Raw genomic sequence first — 17,631 nt, 5'->3', positions numbered from 1 at the left:
CTGGTTTATTTTCTTCTTCTGCAGCGCGCGGAGAAAGTACCGTTATTCAATTTTCCGCCTATATATTATAGGGGTCCGACGACCATGCCATTTATATACTATTATTATCAAAAGCGGTTTACCGTTTACCTTATACTGTTTTCATCGTATAGCCCCCTCCCCCAATGGTACATTTTCTCCGTTGACATTGCAACAAAAACAATAATAATGCACAAAATTCAGAAATTTTCATTCAACAAGATATTACGACATCTGAAATATACGTATATTTTCGTATGAATTATACAATATTTACAATCTGCATACAATTTATCATCAGTTTATTCTCTTTCTGCCTGGACTAAAGAGATAGGTTTTCGATGGGATTTATTTTGTTTTATCGTCCCAAACTCTTAAAATACTGTACGCAAAAATAAAAAATATACATTTATTTTAACATAATCATATTGTTGTATAGTATCGTTATTCAAGATCGACATTTGGCCACTAGAACAATCTGCTCTCCACGGACCAAAAATCGGGGTACGTGCCTCCGGCACACCTGGTGTCCTCGAATCCTCTTGACGACTGCGTATGGTTTCTCCACTGGATCGACAAGACTTTTCACGTCACCTGTACAGGATGAAAACAAATCCCATTATTATAAATATTATTATACAACACGGTACACAATAATAATAAAAAAAAAACCATAATAAAATCCAACGTGCAATAAGTTAACGCTATCGTTTTAAAATGCTATACTATAATATTACTATGTATCAAGTGCGAAAAAACAAACGGGCATACACGATACAGGTAGGAAAAAACCACCTACAGTTTTTAAGGTCGACTACTGTGCAAACTGGAAACAAATATACTGCGACTGCAGTATATAATATGTAATTAAAACAAAATTGTCCAGCCAACACTGTCAAGGTATTCCGCGGAAGGTTAACGATTGCGGCCGTCAAAGTGACGGAGTCGTTGCGAAAATGATTATAATATACCTACTTGATATATATACTAATATACATATTATATGTACGCAAGGCATTTGCGCGCCAAAGCGGAATAATAATAATATACCTAATATAATTTCGCCCGTGAAAATGTTCCGAAAAATATCGTTGGCCGGGCAAACGGTTTTGAAATATTAAAATATACCTAATAAAATAATATGTAACATAATGCGCGAGACAACGCCGCCGCACGTCGTTGTCGTCGTCGTCGTCGCCCGTAACCTACGCACTGTGTCAAGGTCAACGAAGGATTTCTAGAAATCGCGTGTGCGTTGTACACATTCAACAAAAAAATAATAAAAAACATCACAAAAATAAACCCAAATATAAGTGTACACCCGGCGCATGCATACCGTATATCATACTTTAGTGGTAATATACATTATACAGGGGGGTCACCATATTTTCACTTTTTTTATTTAGCTAACACAGGAAAATTCAATGGACCACTCTGTATAATATTATGCATGTGTAGTGTTGTTTTATTCGCAATTCCAGGACGATGTACATTGCAAATAAACACCGCATTACAATAATAATATAACCGCCGACGTAGCATTCCGAAATATTAGATTCAATAGCAATTGTATAAACAAAAAAATGGTCGGTACGCATAAGACCATAATTTTGTATACGATGTTCCATAACTATTACAAAGAGTTAAAAAAAAACCCAACAGATTCGAAATTTAAAAACAAGAGATATCCTACAAGCAGAGATAAACGGATTCACTAGGTAGTAGTAGTGTAATACTAAAGATTATATACGATAATAATATTATTTATTATTATTATTATTATCATTATGAGTTGAAGATGTGTCTCAAGAAGACAGACTTTTCTTTATCCACACATGCAGTATACACATATTTTATTATTTATCTAGTAAAAATGTTACGGTTTTGATTAAAAAAAATTAAATGTAAAATTCACGCGTTAAATATATGCCTAAGAAATCGAATATTTATATTATAAAATAATTATTCATTTTTCATAATTATACACATTATATAATGTCTTGAATTTGATAACTTTTTTACGGTCTATGACCCCAAATTTTAATTTGAGCTTTAGCTGCTGCTATTATCAAATGGTAACATGCAGCGCTGGCACACACCACTGTGGCACTGTCGCCTAAATTACTATAATAATATGTAATATAAAATATTATATTATAATATTATAATTTGTTATAAAAAAAATATATATTGCCAAATATTTTATCATCAGAGTTGTGGTTATCATTTAGTAGTTTCTACATAACAGTCATTTTATATTTTTAAATCTAAAATCGGAGTAAACAACAATCATAATATTATGTATGCTATACCGACGTCAAGAATTATAACATATTTTACTACAAGGTATAACGTATACTTTTAAAGTCATACAGATATAACTTCTGATCTAATGGTGGATTATTCTGCAGGTCTAAGCTATATTTCACTTTAGAACCGTATTTAAGTACCATAGCAACAAGTGATACATTTTATATTTTATAATTTTGTAATAGAGGTATTAATGTACGTTGTATACTTTGTGGAAATAATGATATTATTTACCTATCTATAGGTACAAAAAAAAAAATGTATAAAATATTATCTTCCTCGGAAAATGTAAAGTTACGCTACTGGACCAACCTACCATATTTAGGTAGTTAGGAATTATATATATAGTACCTAATGATGAGTAAACACAGTTTAACGTCGTTTTATAAAATGTACAAAACAATATTATTATAATATAATGGCCGAAGCGAGGGCCACTGCACGTGGCACACATAAGTCACAACAATTATTATTATTATTATTATTACTATCACTATTTATTCTAAACCTTTCCCCGCACCACTACCCTAGAATTTGACCTAGATAATATTTATGAGTAGTTTTCGCGAACACAAATACGGAATATCTTACCGGAAATCGGTAGTGCTTATAATAAATAAATAATGATATTACCTATATATTACTATAATACTATAGATATAATAATAATACATATACTATCATCTGCAGCTACCTTGTAGATACCGTGCGGTTAAGCATATAATGGTATATGATATTTGTGCTGATACAATCGAGAATTGATCGTATATTATAGTCGTCTCACTTGCATATCGTCAATGTTAACGACGTTCTGTGAACGGGTTCGAGCCCCGCGGGCCGCGCTTAATGTTATACTTATAGCCTTCAAGTTCAATAGCGCACAAAACTCACATTATAATCGTTCCCGATCGCCGACATCCAACATTACGTTTCTAACTTATTTTACGTACCTATGTACACGCGCACAATAAATTGTGTATCATCTATACCTTCCTCACCAGCCTACCGACAACAGACAAACACAAATGTATTCTTCACGCAGATTAAAGAAACAGTTGTACAGCTAAGCACGCAGGCATTAAAACGTTTTAAGTTTAAATTCAGTTTCAATATTATTATTATTTATTATTAAATGAAAAATATAACCTATCTTGAAGCCGTGTGCCTTTAATGTATCAGGTGATATTTTTATAATTGAAATTTTTTTTTACTTACAAATTGAATTTTATATTGTCACTGTATTATACATAAAAATCGATAATAGAAGTTATTTTTAAAACTAATTAATATTTACCACATTACAGAAAGTTTGTGTTAATGAGTACAGTTATAACTTGTCTTATATTGTTTAAATTAAATAATCTAAAAATATATTTTTAATTAATTTTTCTCATCGACGATCACTTTTACATATTATTCATGATCTATGAAATAAATAGATGTACCAAAGTAATTATTTATAAACATTTAAAGTTATAAATAATTAATACTATTGGTTCAATATTCGATTTATTTACACACATTCAGAAAATATTCTCTAATTAAATACCTACCTAACATAAAACAAAAAATATGTTGCCGTTATAAAAAAAATGGTGAAAAAATCGCTTTGATAAAAAATAAAACCAACAAATAATATTTTGCTGACCATATGCTTATACAATTTTTGTAATACAATATCAATTGAATGTCGTTAACAACTGCATATGTTTTATTGTATATATACATACACAATAATAACTGTAAAAAAAAAATGTGTACATTACACAGGATATAGATGAATTTCAACCTTTCAAACACAGTAATTATGTCAACCTACTCAGATTGAAAATGTGGTGTTGTGCATTACCATTTTTTTTTTAGAATGTAAACAGTGAATATATTTTTAAAAAATTGTCCAAGCCAATAAATCTTAATTAAACAGCATTCCTACTATATTACTATTATTATTAAATATTAATATTATAACAAATTGTTAATTTACTTGGTCATATGAGCAAGTGCAAGTCATCAATGTTAATGATAATGTTTAAAGCATTCTATTTCCAGTCCCATTCTATTAAGCTACCAAAAGGTTAAACAATCGAATCAATTTAAATGCACTACGTAAATAGAAGCAACTATAAAAAAAAATACACACATAATAAATTATAAATAATGCATTATACCCTAGTAGAGTACTGTAATGGTAATTTTATATTTTTTTGTTGGCAACTCAATAGGGCAGTGATCCGAATTTAGGTGAACAAGTTTGTAATGCATATTTTATACTACTTATAAGTAAGCAAAAGTTTATTGATAATTTTTAAATGCAGTACCAGAATACTTCTAATTTACTGATATATACTTTATATGAATTATTATATAAGTAAATGCAAATTTATAGAATATCATAAAGTTAGTAAATTTATTTAATATATGAAACTAAAATTAGTTTTATGTAATAACGATAAAAAAAAATTAAATTGTATTAAATTGTATAATGCATTGTAAATTGCATTTGTTTTAAAAAATTTAATTTTGTGAACATTTTTTATGTACCTACAAAACACAATTTATCATGTAAATAGAATTAAATGTTATATATGAATACATATTCAAAATCAAGCACTTTTTATAATTTTGTTGTATATTATTTAAATAAAAGTATTTATCCAAATGTTGTCAGTGAATAATAATTTCTTAACAAATAGTAAGAATATGGAATACCTAGTTCAATCAAAATTACAATCAGTATAAATCTTTAATGTCATTAATCTTAGATTAACCAAGCATTTTTCCAATAAACCATTTCAGGTATAAATATTTCTAAAACAAAATTATATTCTTCACACAATTTTATGATATACCACTCCCCTATTAATACATTGAAACTAGTGCATAAAGCACATATAGTGCCCATTAAATTCTATCTTACTAATGCATATTAAATTACCAACACACTTCTTATTTGTTACTAAACATTTGAGATTCATATTTTAAGTCTTGATTATTAGTATTTTGTATTACTACCTATGCATTTAATTTGAAAAATAATATTTTGCCACAATTTAATGTATAGTTAAAGTTTAAAGTATAGTTGGTTATTATAAGTAACATATTAAATATTAATATGATAATGAATATTAATTTGCTAAATTCATAAAAAGTTCAATATTCAGTATAAAGTAAAAAAATGATAATTTAAGTATTATTATTGAAATTTATAATGTAGGTAGGTAGTATATAAAATAAAACCTTACCGAACGCTAATGATTTGTATTTGTTTTTTCTCGTCCATACTTCATCTACATCATCCATCACTAAGTTCCAATGTTTGTCATAAGCAATAATGTACCCTTCACAGTGACCTCGGACAGACACAGCCGACCGTATGTAAACTCTGACACGTTGTTTTGAGTAACAAAACGTTGCAATACGAGATAGTGGCCCACGAGATTTGCTAATTTCTGACATACGTGCCAATACAGTTCGTCTCTGTTTAATAATCCGTTGAACTAATGATATTTGAGATGTGCCGGCCACTAAAACAAACTATTTGCAGTATTTTATAATTATTGATATTTATTGAGAACTTACCTCCACTTAAATCACGTTTTATTGGTTTGATGTTATATTCGTTAACTTTCTGTAAAATTCAAGTGTTAAAAAGTACTGATTTGTTACGATTTAGATAATACAATTTAAAATTACTCTGAGTCTATCAGGTTTGATTAAGACTTCTCCTGAAGGAGCAAGTTCAAATTTTGATATATTGTCTAATGGTTGAGCAGTCGTGCTAGGCACCTTTACGTCATTTGCGTACAGAGCTTTGATCGGATTGAATGAGGGCGACAACATGTCCAATTCTTCATCTGTACTAGATGACATTGCGTTTTCGTCTGAAATAAAATTAACATATTATATAAAATTTGTTGTGTAGGTGTCTAAATAAAAAAAAAACGGATCACTGTTCAGAGTACATAAAACTGTTTACTAACCAGTTGAACAGGAATTATAAAACTTCGAATATTTCAAACGGCAATTTAATTTACAGAAGCGTATAATTATTATTTAATATTTATTCGTTTATGAAACGATTTCAAAAAAATAAAAGTTGCAAACGCTTAAAACCTTTTTAACAGTCCGACAATAGGTGATAACACAGTGATAACGAATTATCATGTAAAACACGGCTGACGTTTTGTCGAGACACCCGAGAGCGAGATCTATACGGAGCGTTCAGTACTTCAGTCTCAGACGGACGTCTGTGAATGACGGACCGTTAGAGCACGTTGTGATAACAATTAAAAAATTACATTTACCTTTTTTTTCTCATTTTAGACACGAAAATGTACTTAAAAGAAAAATGGAAACGAATCTCCGTGAGCAGACAATGAACCACAACGGAAGTGGAACATCGCATAAGGTGAGAAACTATTTATTTTTAACGTTTTATACTACAGAGTATCTGTACCGATGGGATTATAAACATTAATAATTAATATCCCAAAACCATTTTATATTACGTAAAAATTCTATCGTTCGACTTCCACAAAATATCTACCCGAGTAGATACATATTATATACCACAATATTGTGCAGAATATTAAGTTATCTGTAACCGTAACGTGTATTATTTACTATTTATATATTATTTAACATCTGATCGTTTTACGTCGATCGGTATCGTTCTCGAACATTACGGTTCTACTGATTTTTTTTCATCTAAAAATTTGCTGGTTTTATGAAAAATTGGCCAACAAACTATAATTATCGGTAAAAATTAACGGCGAATCGTCTAGGTATGTCAATGTCGATAATTATATTCATGTTAAACTATAAACTCAATTATACATTAAACCGCTTTTAATACGTCTATATTAGTCTATGATTCTTGTTTAGAAAAAAAAGCGGATAGATAACTATAGATATTATAATATTATAATATATATTAGCCTTGAAACGTTTCACGAAAGAAAATATATTTTTTAAAAAACACGTTTTAAACACACCGACCCTGTCAATTACCATGATCGTAGTTTTTAAAGGGACATTTGCGTTCTGGCAAACGGTAAATACAATATTGTTTAGCAGTTGGATTGGTTAACGCGTTTCATGTTCTTCAATTCTTGGCTAACATCCACGCGTATTTCATTGAAATTTAATTATGAAAGATTTGTGTCAAATAATTAGCATCGGTACAACTACTATATAAAACGGTTCATATAAATTACGATATTAATCCGATGAATGTTTGTTACAATTCAATCAACAAATATTTTGGTATTTTTATTGCTTTAATATTAAATTATAATATTAAGTAAAAAAAACCAATATCAAAACAATAATACGTAAAACATAAATTATTTTTATCAAACAATATTTCCGAAATAAAAAAATTATTTTTCGAAAGCGGTATCTAATGTATCTTGTACCTAAAATGTTTATATATGTACGAGTATTACGTGAAAGTAATAAGTAATAAATTACTGTTGTATAAAACACATATATTTATATATGCAAAATAAAACATCATGGTTGTATTAGGCGAGTACGAAAATATCATGATACCGGTTTCAAAATATAAAAAACTGACAACAATACTATATAAATAAACTGAAAGATTAAAATATACACATGGCCATCGTGGGTATATACTCTGAGCATTATATATAGTATATTTTATATAAAAATATATTATGTTAATACAAGTAAACAGCAATTATTGAAATGCGTATGGAGGTAGTTTATTTTCTTATTAAAACTAAAGGGGTCCATTGGCTAAATAAATGAGTGACTTTTAACTACTGTTTGATAATTTAAATATTATTTTTATCTTGATAATTTTATTTCTCAACAATTATTATTATTTTTTTATAATTTAAAGATGAGTTCTTACTTACTGTCTCATACATTTAAGACAAGAAATACAAATTTTTGGAAATATATAAATATTTAAATTACAAATGACTAATTAATAAAAGTAATTTAATTATAATACAAATATAAATATAAAACAATTTTGTTTAAATTACTTATTATTGTTGTAGATTATCCATTATATTATTTAATTAAAACCGTATAAAGTCCTTAATGGACAATCACAAACATAAGAATTTACTTTTTGTTGTAAGACATCAAGCCAGTTTAAGTATAGACTAGAGAGTAATCAAAGTTATATATTTATTAAAAAATAAAATTTGTGAGTTAATTTATTATTTGAAAAAAAAACCAAGCGAATCCAAGGTTACATAATATATTATTGTAATTACTATTTTAAAGTATATTAAGTTCTTAACTTCTAAATTATGCAAATCAAAAATTAATTTACTGTAAACATTATAAAGTTTATCTATAATTTAATTATTTCAGTCAAATAATACATTCTTAGATGGGATTTTTTCTTTTAAATTTTCTAGATTATATTATAACGTGTATGACTTATTAGTAATAGCCGAGGACGTTCAAACGTAAAGTGTTAATGTTCTTAAATTGAATAAAGATAGTGAGATAGTAAGTAGTATAATGTACTACAATATACCAACATAATATTATGTTGGTATGGTAATCTTCCAAGGTAAACGGCTGGATATTTGATGGTCCAAATCGCACAGTTAAAACTAAAACCAAATTTTAAGTAATTTTATAAATACTAACTTTATGTTTTTAATAATATTTTTAGAACTTAAAAGGCAAATAATTTTAAAAATGTATACACCCGTCAATCTACTGGTTAGTAGTTAGGTTATACTAAAAATAATAACTCTCAAAAACAAGGTAATATTTTTAAAATTAAAAAATCATGTTTGCAATTTATTATTAATTATTTCTTTAAATATTTTATTAATAATTGCACTGTATTAAATTTTAAAAATTTGTACATAGACTATCTAATCTTGTACTGAATGAACATTTATGTTAGTCTTTTATATGATTGAGTTGATCAAACAATGACAGTTTTATTTTAAAACTATGAACATGTTTTGGAATTAAACAAATTGAACGTTAGTACGTTACTGCATTATTCATTTTTTTTATTTCCTGTTGTTATTAAATTGATAAATACTACTTAGTGTCAAACATGTTCAATATTTGTATTGTATATAAAAAAGCATCACAAAAAAAAATTATTCAAAATGAAACTGCCTATAATATTTAGTATTATATAATAGGCGGTAGACGATTTAAAAATATATGCATGGAATATTCTATAGTTACATACAACTTATCTATCTTTAAAAACACATAGATTGTTTGTAAATTTTATATTTTTTTATAAATAATTTAATTGTTTACAAAATAAATAATGGTAAATAAATGTTTTTTACACATTATTGATCTATTGTGTTTTATACTATCTATATATTATGTATACTACGGACTTATATTTATTTTACTAAAATAATATTCATAAATAATAATCTAATGGATCAAAAAAATTTAAAAAATTAAAAAAATCAATGAATTTGTTGAAAATATTATTGTTATTTAGTAATATAATATTTTCGTGCGTTATTATAAAATTAAATAGAATACTTATAAATTGTACATGTACACTTATACTTAATCGTATTATATTTATCATTAAATTTAATTGGTTCATTTATTTGAATATATTGTGATTTAAATTATAGGTATCGAAGAAGCGTGGGTCTGCGACTCAGTAATAATCAACCTGGCTTTTGTGAAGCCCACACTACCCGATCCACCACTGTCAGCTGGTGTAGTGGTTGCTGGCAGGACATCGGTCATCTCAGGTTCAGGTATGCCTTTCATGGACGATGTGTTACTCTGGTGTCCAGAGGCCGAGACGAAAATTGACGATTTTACCGAATGTCTTGTAAGTAATTAAACACTATTGTAAGGATATATCTGACGACGTTATCGATGTATTAGCTGAATTTCCATATTTGTTTTAGGGTAACGAGGTTTCCAGTCTCGGCGAACTACTCCAATCGGAAATATCCAGTGAATTAGACAATGCTTTGGACGGGGGAGGAGCAAGTAGCCAGGATGGCGGTGAACACTCTGGCGATGATGACATTTTCAAGCAGCTATCCGACTCGTCCGCGTTACTTGAACAGTTTTTTGATTTTGTTAATTGTGATATAAAGGTAAACAGCGGTTCATTTATGTTTAATCGTTCATCAAATAACCGATCATATTACCATTATTGTATTAACGTCTTAATAATTTGATTGCACCTACCTACCTATATAATTAATATTTTATTATTTAACATAGCTATAATTTTTATATTCTCTGTCCTCGTTATTTTTATTTTTCGTTTTTATTATTAGTTATTTTTTATTGTAATATTTTAACACCAAAAGTACAAAATAGTCAAGTCATGAAATTGCCTATATTTATACCTTATTATAAAACATTATCTCTTATAATTATAAATTATTTATAACAATAAAATACATATTACCCGGATATTAAAAAAAAAAATTAAACTATTATCTTTTAATTACCAATCATACATTTTTTTACTACCATTAATGATATCTAAAAATTAAAACTATATTAATACATTTTTATTGTTTGTGTATCTTAAATTGTCTATACCCAACGCCTGACTATTAAATACAGCTAGTATAATTTATTATAATATGCTTCTAATTCATCAATTGAGTAAAATACTTTTAATTTTGTATACCAATTAACAAATTTAATATTCTTTGCATTAAAAGATTTTAGATTATACAATTCTTATATTTTGAATCTTATTATTTTTAAATTTAAAAATAGAAAATAAAACATTTACAATTAATATGAGTAATATGATATTCCAGTGTCAAATTTTTTTATGATGTCTCCACCTTATAAATATAAAGCATAGACAATTTGCATTTAACTGCACCAATTTTACGTACTATATTTAATAAAAAAATCTATTATAAAATAAAAAATAAGTTTATTACCTGTAGGTTAGGTTTTTAAAAATTTAAATTGTTTTTATTATTTAAGTAACGATTATGTGTATGTAAAATTTTAAAACACTCATAACTTATTTAAAAATTTATATTGTAGAAACTGACGTACAAACAGATAATATTCTCATCTTTAAGTTTAATAATAGATCAACTTACTTTAAATTATAGCTAACAATGAACATTTGCTATATTGTTCAATACCTACATGACTATATGGCTACATTACATATTTTGTAATTATTACTCTTCTATTAAAGATTTTAGATTTTAAAATAATATGATTTATTTTGATCTCTCTTAATTGTAAATATTATTTCCTGTATTAATTTATCTAGATTTCTTATTTGACCACTTTTATAAACTGTAAAATGTAGAATCATATATTTTTTTACTGTGCCATTAAATTTAATTAATAAAGCCAACTATTTAAATTTATGTTTTGAAATAAACTAATATAAAATATATTTTTAATTTTACAGGAAGAAAATAACAACAATGTTATGTCAACGGGTAATAAAAACCATGCTGCAGTTGCATTACTTCAAGAACTACAACGCACAAATGCTGGCAAAAAATTCAACATAACCACTGCCAATCCTTTGCTTGCAGGTACATATTCGAATATACGGTTATGTAATATGTACCCATAAATTAAAAAGTTAATTTTTGATAAAGAAAAATTCAAAATTCAAATCTACAATTTGAAACCTACAATGTACCTGCCAGTAAATATATATGTATAATTTTAAAAAAAAAATGTATTCAACTCCAATAAGATTTACTTATATAAGTAATTTAGTCTACTGTTTATTTTTGTGGAATCAATAACTCATATATGTTTAAACTTACATTACTATCCCCAAATATAATAATTAATAATTCAAAAGGTTAAGAGCAATTTGAATAAGATAGAAAATAAAACAATAATGTAAACAATTATGTAAGACGGTTATAAAAAAAACTTGGTCAACACTTCTGAATGTAAAATAATTACCTATTGGCTATTACTATAATATATTATATCTAATAGATATTAAGAAAACATAATTGTTATGTAATAGTTCTAAGAATTGTTATTTTTGTTTTGTTTGCTGATCAGAAATTTAATAGGTAGGTATATAGTTTTGTAATGAGTTCAATATTCTAAAATATACATCATAACAGTTAACTTTGAACTTAATGTATAATAATAATAATAGCATAGCATAGCATAATAACATGTCCTAATCATTTTTAAATTGTTAACTACCTATACTTGCCATAAATTTAGTAACAACGGGGAAAATTTTTTAAGTACTATCCACTAAACAGTCTAAACATATTATTATAATAGGTATTTAATTTTTTATTTATTAATTATAATAAATAGTATTGTATGTGTAGCTAAAAATAAAATTATAAACTATTGAGTTATAATTAAGTGCTCATTTTTTGCTAGTAGTTAATTTAAATTAATTACAACTTTTTATAATGCTTACTAAATTTAATAAATTTAAAAATGGTTTAACATTTTTCAATTTGAAATCATTAATCTACAAAACATCAAGTATAAGTATATGCCTAACTATAGTACATATTAATGAAAGGTAATTATATTTTTTATACGAGGCAAGTTTAACACCACCATTTTATACTGCATTTATTCAAATTCTGATATTTTGAATTTTAAAATACCTAATTAGATTTTTATATTATATATAATGTTATAAATTGAAAATATTTCTTTTATTCTGTGGTTTGTAGATCATAGATTTTATAATTTAACAGATTAAAAATTTGCACAATTACTTACCTATTTTCGGAATTATTAAACTTTATATTAATATTATAAGGATTAAGGAATATAGTACTTATTATCTTCAGAAAATATTTACAAATAAACACTTACATAAAAGATTAATCATTAATAATATTATTTACCAATCAATATTTTCAAACCCCCATATCTAATTTCAATATAATAATATTTATCCGCTAAACATTATCATTAATCTATATAAGTAAAATAAATAATAATTCCGTAAATACTTGTTCAAATTTTGATTTACATATATAAACATCATCTGTTTAATAAATTACAGAAAAAAAGAATGAAAATAATAAGTTTGTATTGCTACAGCAGTACAGTACCTACGTCCTACATTCCTAAAATAATAAAAAATCTTAAGTATATAAAAATAGGGAATTAAAGGATAAAATGGGAGAGCATGGTTATTGAGACATTGTATAAATTATTCTGATATAGGAGGTAATAATATTAAAACATAGTTAATTAATTAGACATAGTATTGTTGAACTTTAATTGAATGCTTTATGTTAAATACATTTAATTACATATAATTAAAAATCATTTTCACATTAATGTATATTGCAATAATGCATTATCATTCATCAACTAAATACTGGATACACATTATAGATACTTACCTAGTTTTTTATTGTATATATTTTGTATAATTATGTAGATACAAAGAGCAAATAGCTATTTATAATTCTCAGTTACCATAAATTAAATAATTTATAAAAATATAAAATTTAAAAAAACAATTGTAGATAGTTAAGTACTTTTAATTTAAGTATTAGAATTATTATTGTATGGTCATATAAAATTACAATTTATGAAAACAGTCATTAAACATTATTTTAGTTAATATAATAATCAATATATTTTAAATTAAATTAATACGTGTATTGATTTATGTTTTAGAAAAACTTTTGAATCCCGTGTCTCAGCTGAATCCAAGTTTAAACCAAAATTCAGATATGTTCATCAATCAAAACAAGTACATCAAGACAGAACCTTCAATAAATGATACAGGTACGATTTATTATATATTATAAATAATTGAATGATTGTCTTGATCAGTAAGAATTTAAATATTAAAAATTGGTTAGCAAACTTATTTGAAGAATCTTATCCTTACACCATTAGTGAAATTATCTTATTTAACTTTTTTGAGTGTAAACAGACTTTAATAAACTTTTGAATTACAAAGATAATCCTCTTTTTGTTAAATCTGCTGCTTATCTCAATATATTCTTACTTTCTTATAATATAAAAGCATAAACAAATTAGTAACAATAATAATATATCTAACAAAATCACAAAAATATTGAATTAGTAGTTAATAACAGTTGGTTATAATTTAATAACGTTTTAATCGTATTCAGTAATAAAGTATAGATAGCGCTAGTTGTTCTAAAGTGTATTAAAATCTGTAAAATACTTCAAAATTATGTATACATGTTTTTACAAAATATTTGATCGTTAGATTTATCTATTTATGAGTGAAATTTTTAAATTATCTGAAGCTTTAAAGGTAGTTTCTATTTTCTATATATTAAAACCTTTTTTGTTATTATTAACATTAAATAATAAATATTATAATTTATTAGCGATATAAACACGATTGTTATTTGGGAAGTGAGAAATTTTTATGTTATTTACCAATCATAAATAATTAAAGATGTGTATTTATATTTAAAATTAATTGATAATATCGTTACATATGATAATAACCTACACGCCTATACATCATTGTAGATAATTGATAGATAAACTATTATCTACAGCGATACGTACTTATAGTTTTTAATAAAATAAATAAAATACTGATTGTTTATTTTTATTTTATTTATTAATTTTATTAGGTAATTAAAATCTACTTTGCTTTTTATAAGATAATTTATTAATTATATGATTATTATTATGGCAAATTATAATTCTTTTTCTTCCTGACTAATTATTAGTATGAAGAATCGACCATATAACTGTGTACCTACTATTGATTGATATTATATTAGAATTTACCAATATTGGAATATAAATGCGTGAAGTTCAAACCTATAGGTTTCATTGGTATTTGTATAGTATGAAAATTAATTATTGGTAGATTTTTAGAAGTATGTTATTTTTTTTTGCTCTTGCATTTTGACACATTATATATTATTCATAGGCGTTGCTAGGAATTTTGTCAGAGGGGTGCATCGTGCATAGTATACGCTGATTTCTAGATAATGCTTAAATTATTTAAGTTAAATACGTAGAAATATTTTTTTCAAATTAAATGACGATAAAAACTTATTTTAGTTTTTTTCAACGGTTACTAAGTAATGCAGGCTAGTGGCTACAATTAGAAAAATATTTAAAATAAGTTTTATAATAGATATAATATAGATAATTATGCAAAATTAAATATTTTTAATACCATTTAATTTTTTTAATTTTTTTTTGTTTTTTTGATAAGTTGGGGGTGCAAGTGCACCCCCTTGCACCCCTCTCGCGGCGTCTATGGTTAGGTTAGGTATTTATATAATAATCATAACTTTTTTTAGTTCTGGAGTAGTAGGTTTTAACCTCATAACATCCATCGTATGTGCTATGTATATATTTATATACATGTTTTCTAACTCCTAGATTACTTCGTTGCAAATTGCAATACTGATTATTGATTACCCCGATATGAGAATCCAATTAATAAATTACTACTACTACATATACTACATATACTTATATGTGATTAAGCTAATAGAAAATTATTTCAATTTGTTTATTTGAAATTGATTTTAATTTAGATTCAGTTAACAGTTTAGTTATAAGTTATGATGTGCTGATGGCATTTAAACAAAAATAAATATTATAATGATTGTGTACACAACTAATATTTGTTTGGCTATGATTGGGTTTTAATGATTGTTCTACTAAAATCAGTGACATTCGTTCTATAATAAAGAATTAAGCACATAAAAAAAAACATTCGTCCGTAATCATAAATACAATAGTATAGTACACTCGAAAATTCAAAGTATGTATATAAATTTAAATAATATATTTTGTGATAATAAAACGTTTAGTCCATATAAATTAAGAATGAATTTCGATAATATAATACAGTTAATAGTTTATTATCCCTAACAAAGATTTTAAATAATACTCGTATTTCCGATTTGAATTAAATCGGCCACATGATATTGGGCTCTTACATTGAAACATTGAATTTTGTATTTTCTACTATAATTTCGTATTTTTATCAGAGAATTGTAATTTATAATATTATAAGTTACAGGGTTCACATTAAAAATTATAGTATAATATAAATTTCCATTAGTTGCACGGAATTTTTTATTTAATATTTAATAATATACTACCTAATACCTATAGATAGTATAATAGTATACATATATTTCCTACTTGTGAATTATATTCAAAATATTGTAAAAACTGTAAGTGTTGATTACTAACATTAAACGAAAATGTTACATGAATGTTTAAAAAAAAATCTACTTGGTCAGTATTAAAATTTAAAATATAATGATAATATTTACAGTCTATTACATTTTGACATTCACAATAGTTAAATACTTAATATATATTATAATTTATTATAATATTATAATATGTTTATAAAAAGACAGGCTAGATGCCCCGAGGCATAATATCCGCTTAATTCTTTTAATCATTCATTATTTTAATAATTTCTGTTTCTATATGACTATTTATGATTTATCTCATCTTCACAGTTGTTTATACTTTATCGTTAAAAAATAAAAATTACGGTCTTTAAATAAAAACCCGTATCTATTATATACACTTTACGTTCTGGAATAGATTTGAACTAAAATTATCAGGATTTTGACGAGAGTTTTAAAATAACAATGTTTTTAAGGTTTAACATAATATGCATCATCATTCACAATTCATCATCACAGCTAAGTAGCCGGCACGCGCAACAGTCATCTGGTGCATCATTATCCGAGTACATATAACTATAATATATATTATACTATTACAGTATACCAATGAGTTTATTATGAGTTTCAACAAGCCCTTTGGCCAAGTTTGATAATGCGCTTAGCTTTTTTTTTTTGTATATATTATATATATTTCCATATACTATATTATAGTATAATTCAAACACATTTTTATGTCATACATAAAATCATCATATATTTAATATTATATTATTATAATACTCGTACATTAGGTATACATATTAATCAATTATTATTAATAACTTCTTAATTTAATTGTTTATCTATAATCGTGCGTTACTTATAACTTGTTTATTAAATTTATAGAGTTATCGTGAATATAATAACTGGTAATTATGTAATGATATTAATTTTAAAAATAATTTCTTCCCTTACATTTTTATCATTTTTTAATCAGCATGCATTATTTTAATAATAAAGGTATGTGAATAAGGTGCACCATACATTTATTTAATTGATACTTTATTATCCGAAAAATCGTATTTCGTCACAGTTGAATTATATACGTTATTGGCCATGGGAATTGCATGAATTTGTGTATAAGTACAGTAATACATTATCACCATTAAATAAATGTTGATTTACTTAACAACCTTATATGATCGTATTT

At 25.5% G+C, this 17,631-nt stretch overlaps 2 protein-coding genes across 3 annotated transcripts in view; one reads left to right on the top strand and one right to left on the bottom strand.

The window, feature by feature from the left end:
* LOC113551563 (ecdysone-induced protein 74EF) overlaps positions 1–17,631 on the top strand; it is a 113,993-nt gene that overhangs the window by 30,352 nt on the left and 66,010 nt on the right. For both annotated transcript variants that reach the window (XM_026953864.1, XM_026953865.1), the window contains exons 2-6: positions 6,652–6,736; positions 9,945–10,150; positions 10,230–10,424; positions 11,729–11,858; positions 13,957–14,067. In XM_026953864.1, the coding sequence (XP_026809665.1) occupies positions 10,076–10,150; positions 10,230–10,424; positions 11,729–11,858; positions 13,957–14,067 (511 nt within the window). In that variant the 5' untranslated portion in view covers positions 6,652–6,736; positions 9,945–10,075. The remainder of the gene's footprint in view (positions 1–6,651; positions 6,737–9,944; positions 10,151–10,229; positions 10,425–11,728; positions 11,859–13,956; positions 14,068–17,631) is intronic.
* Positions 414–6,469, bottom strand: LOC113551564 (U7 snRNA-associated Sm-like protein LSm11). The gene is made up of 5 exons (XM_026953866.1): positions 6,309–6,469; positions 6,022–6,209; positions 5,908–5,956; positions 5,571–5,852; positions 414–612 (listed from the first exon to the last, which is right to left on the bottom strand). The coding sequence occupies exons 2-5, from the start codon at positions 6,196–6,198 to the stop codon at positions 467–469; spliced, it is 654 nt and encodes a 217-aa protein (XP_026809667.1). The 5' UTR covers positions 6,199–6,209; positions 6,309–6,469; the 3' UTR covers positions 414–466.

Source organism: Rhopalosiphum maidis, chromosome 2 (genome assembly GCF_003676215.2).
Source record: "Rhopalosiphum maidis isolate BTI-1 chromosome 2, ASM367621v3, whole genome shotgun sequence".
NCBI lineage: Eukaryota > Metazoa > Arthropoda > Insecta > Hemiptera > Aphididae > Rhopalosiphum > Rhopalosiphum maidis.
This window is presented reverse-complemented; position numbering and strand designations above follow the sequence as displayed.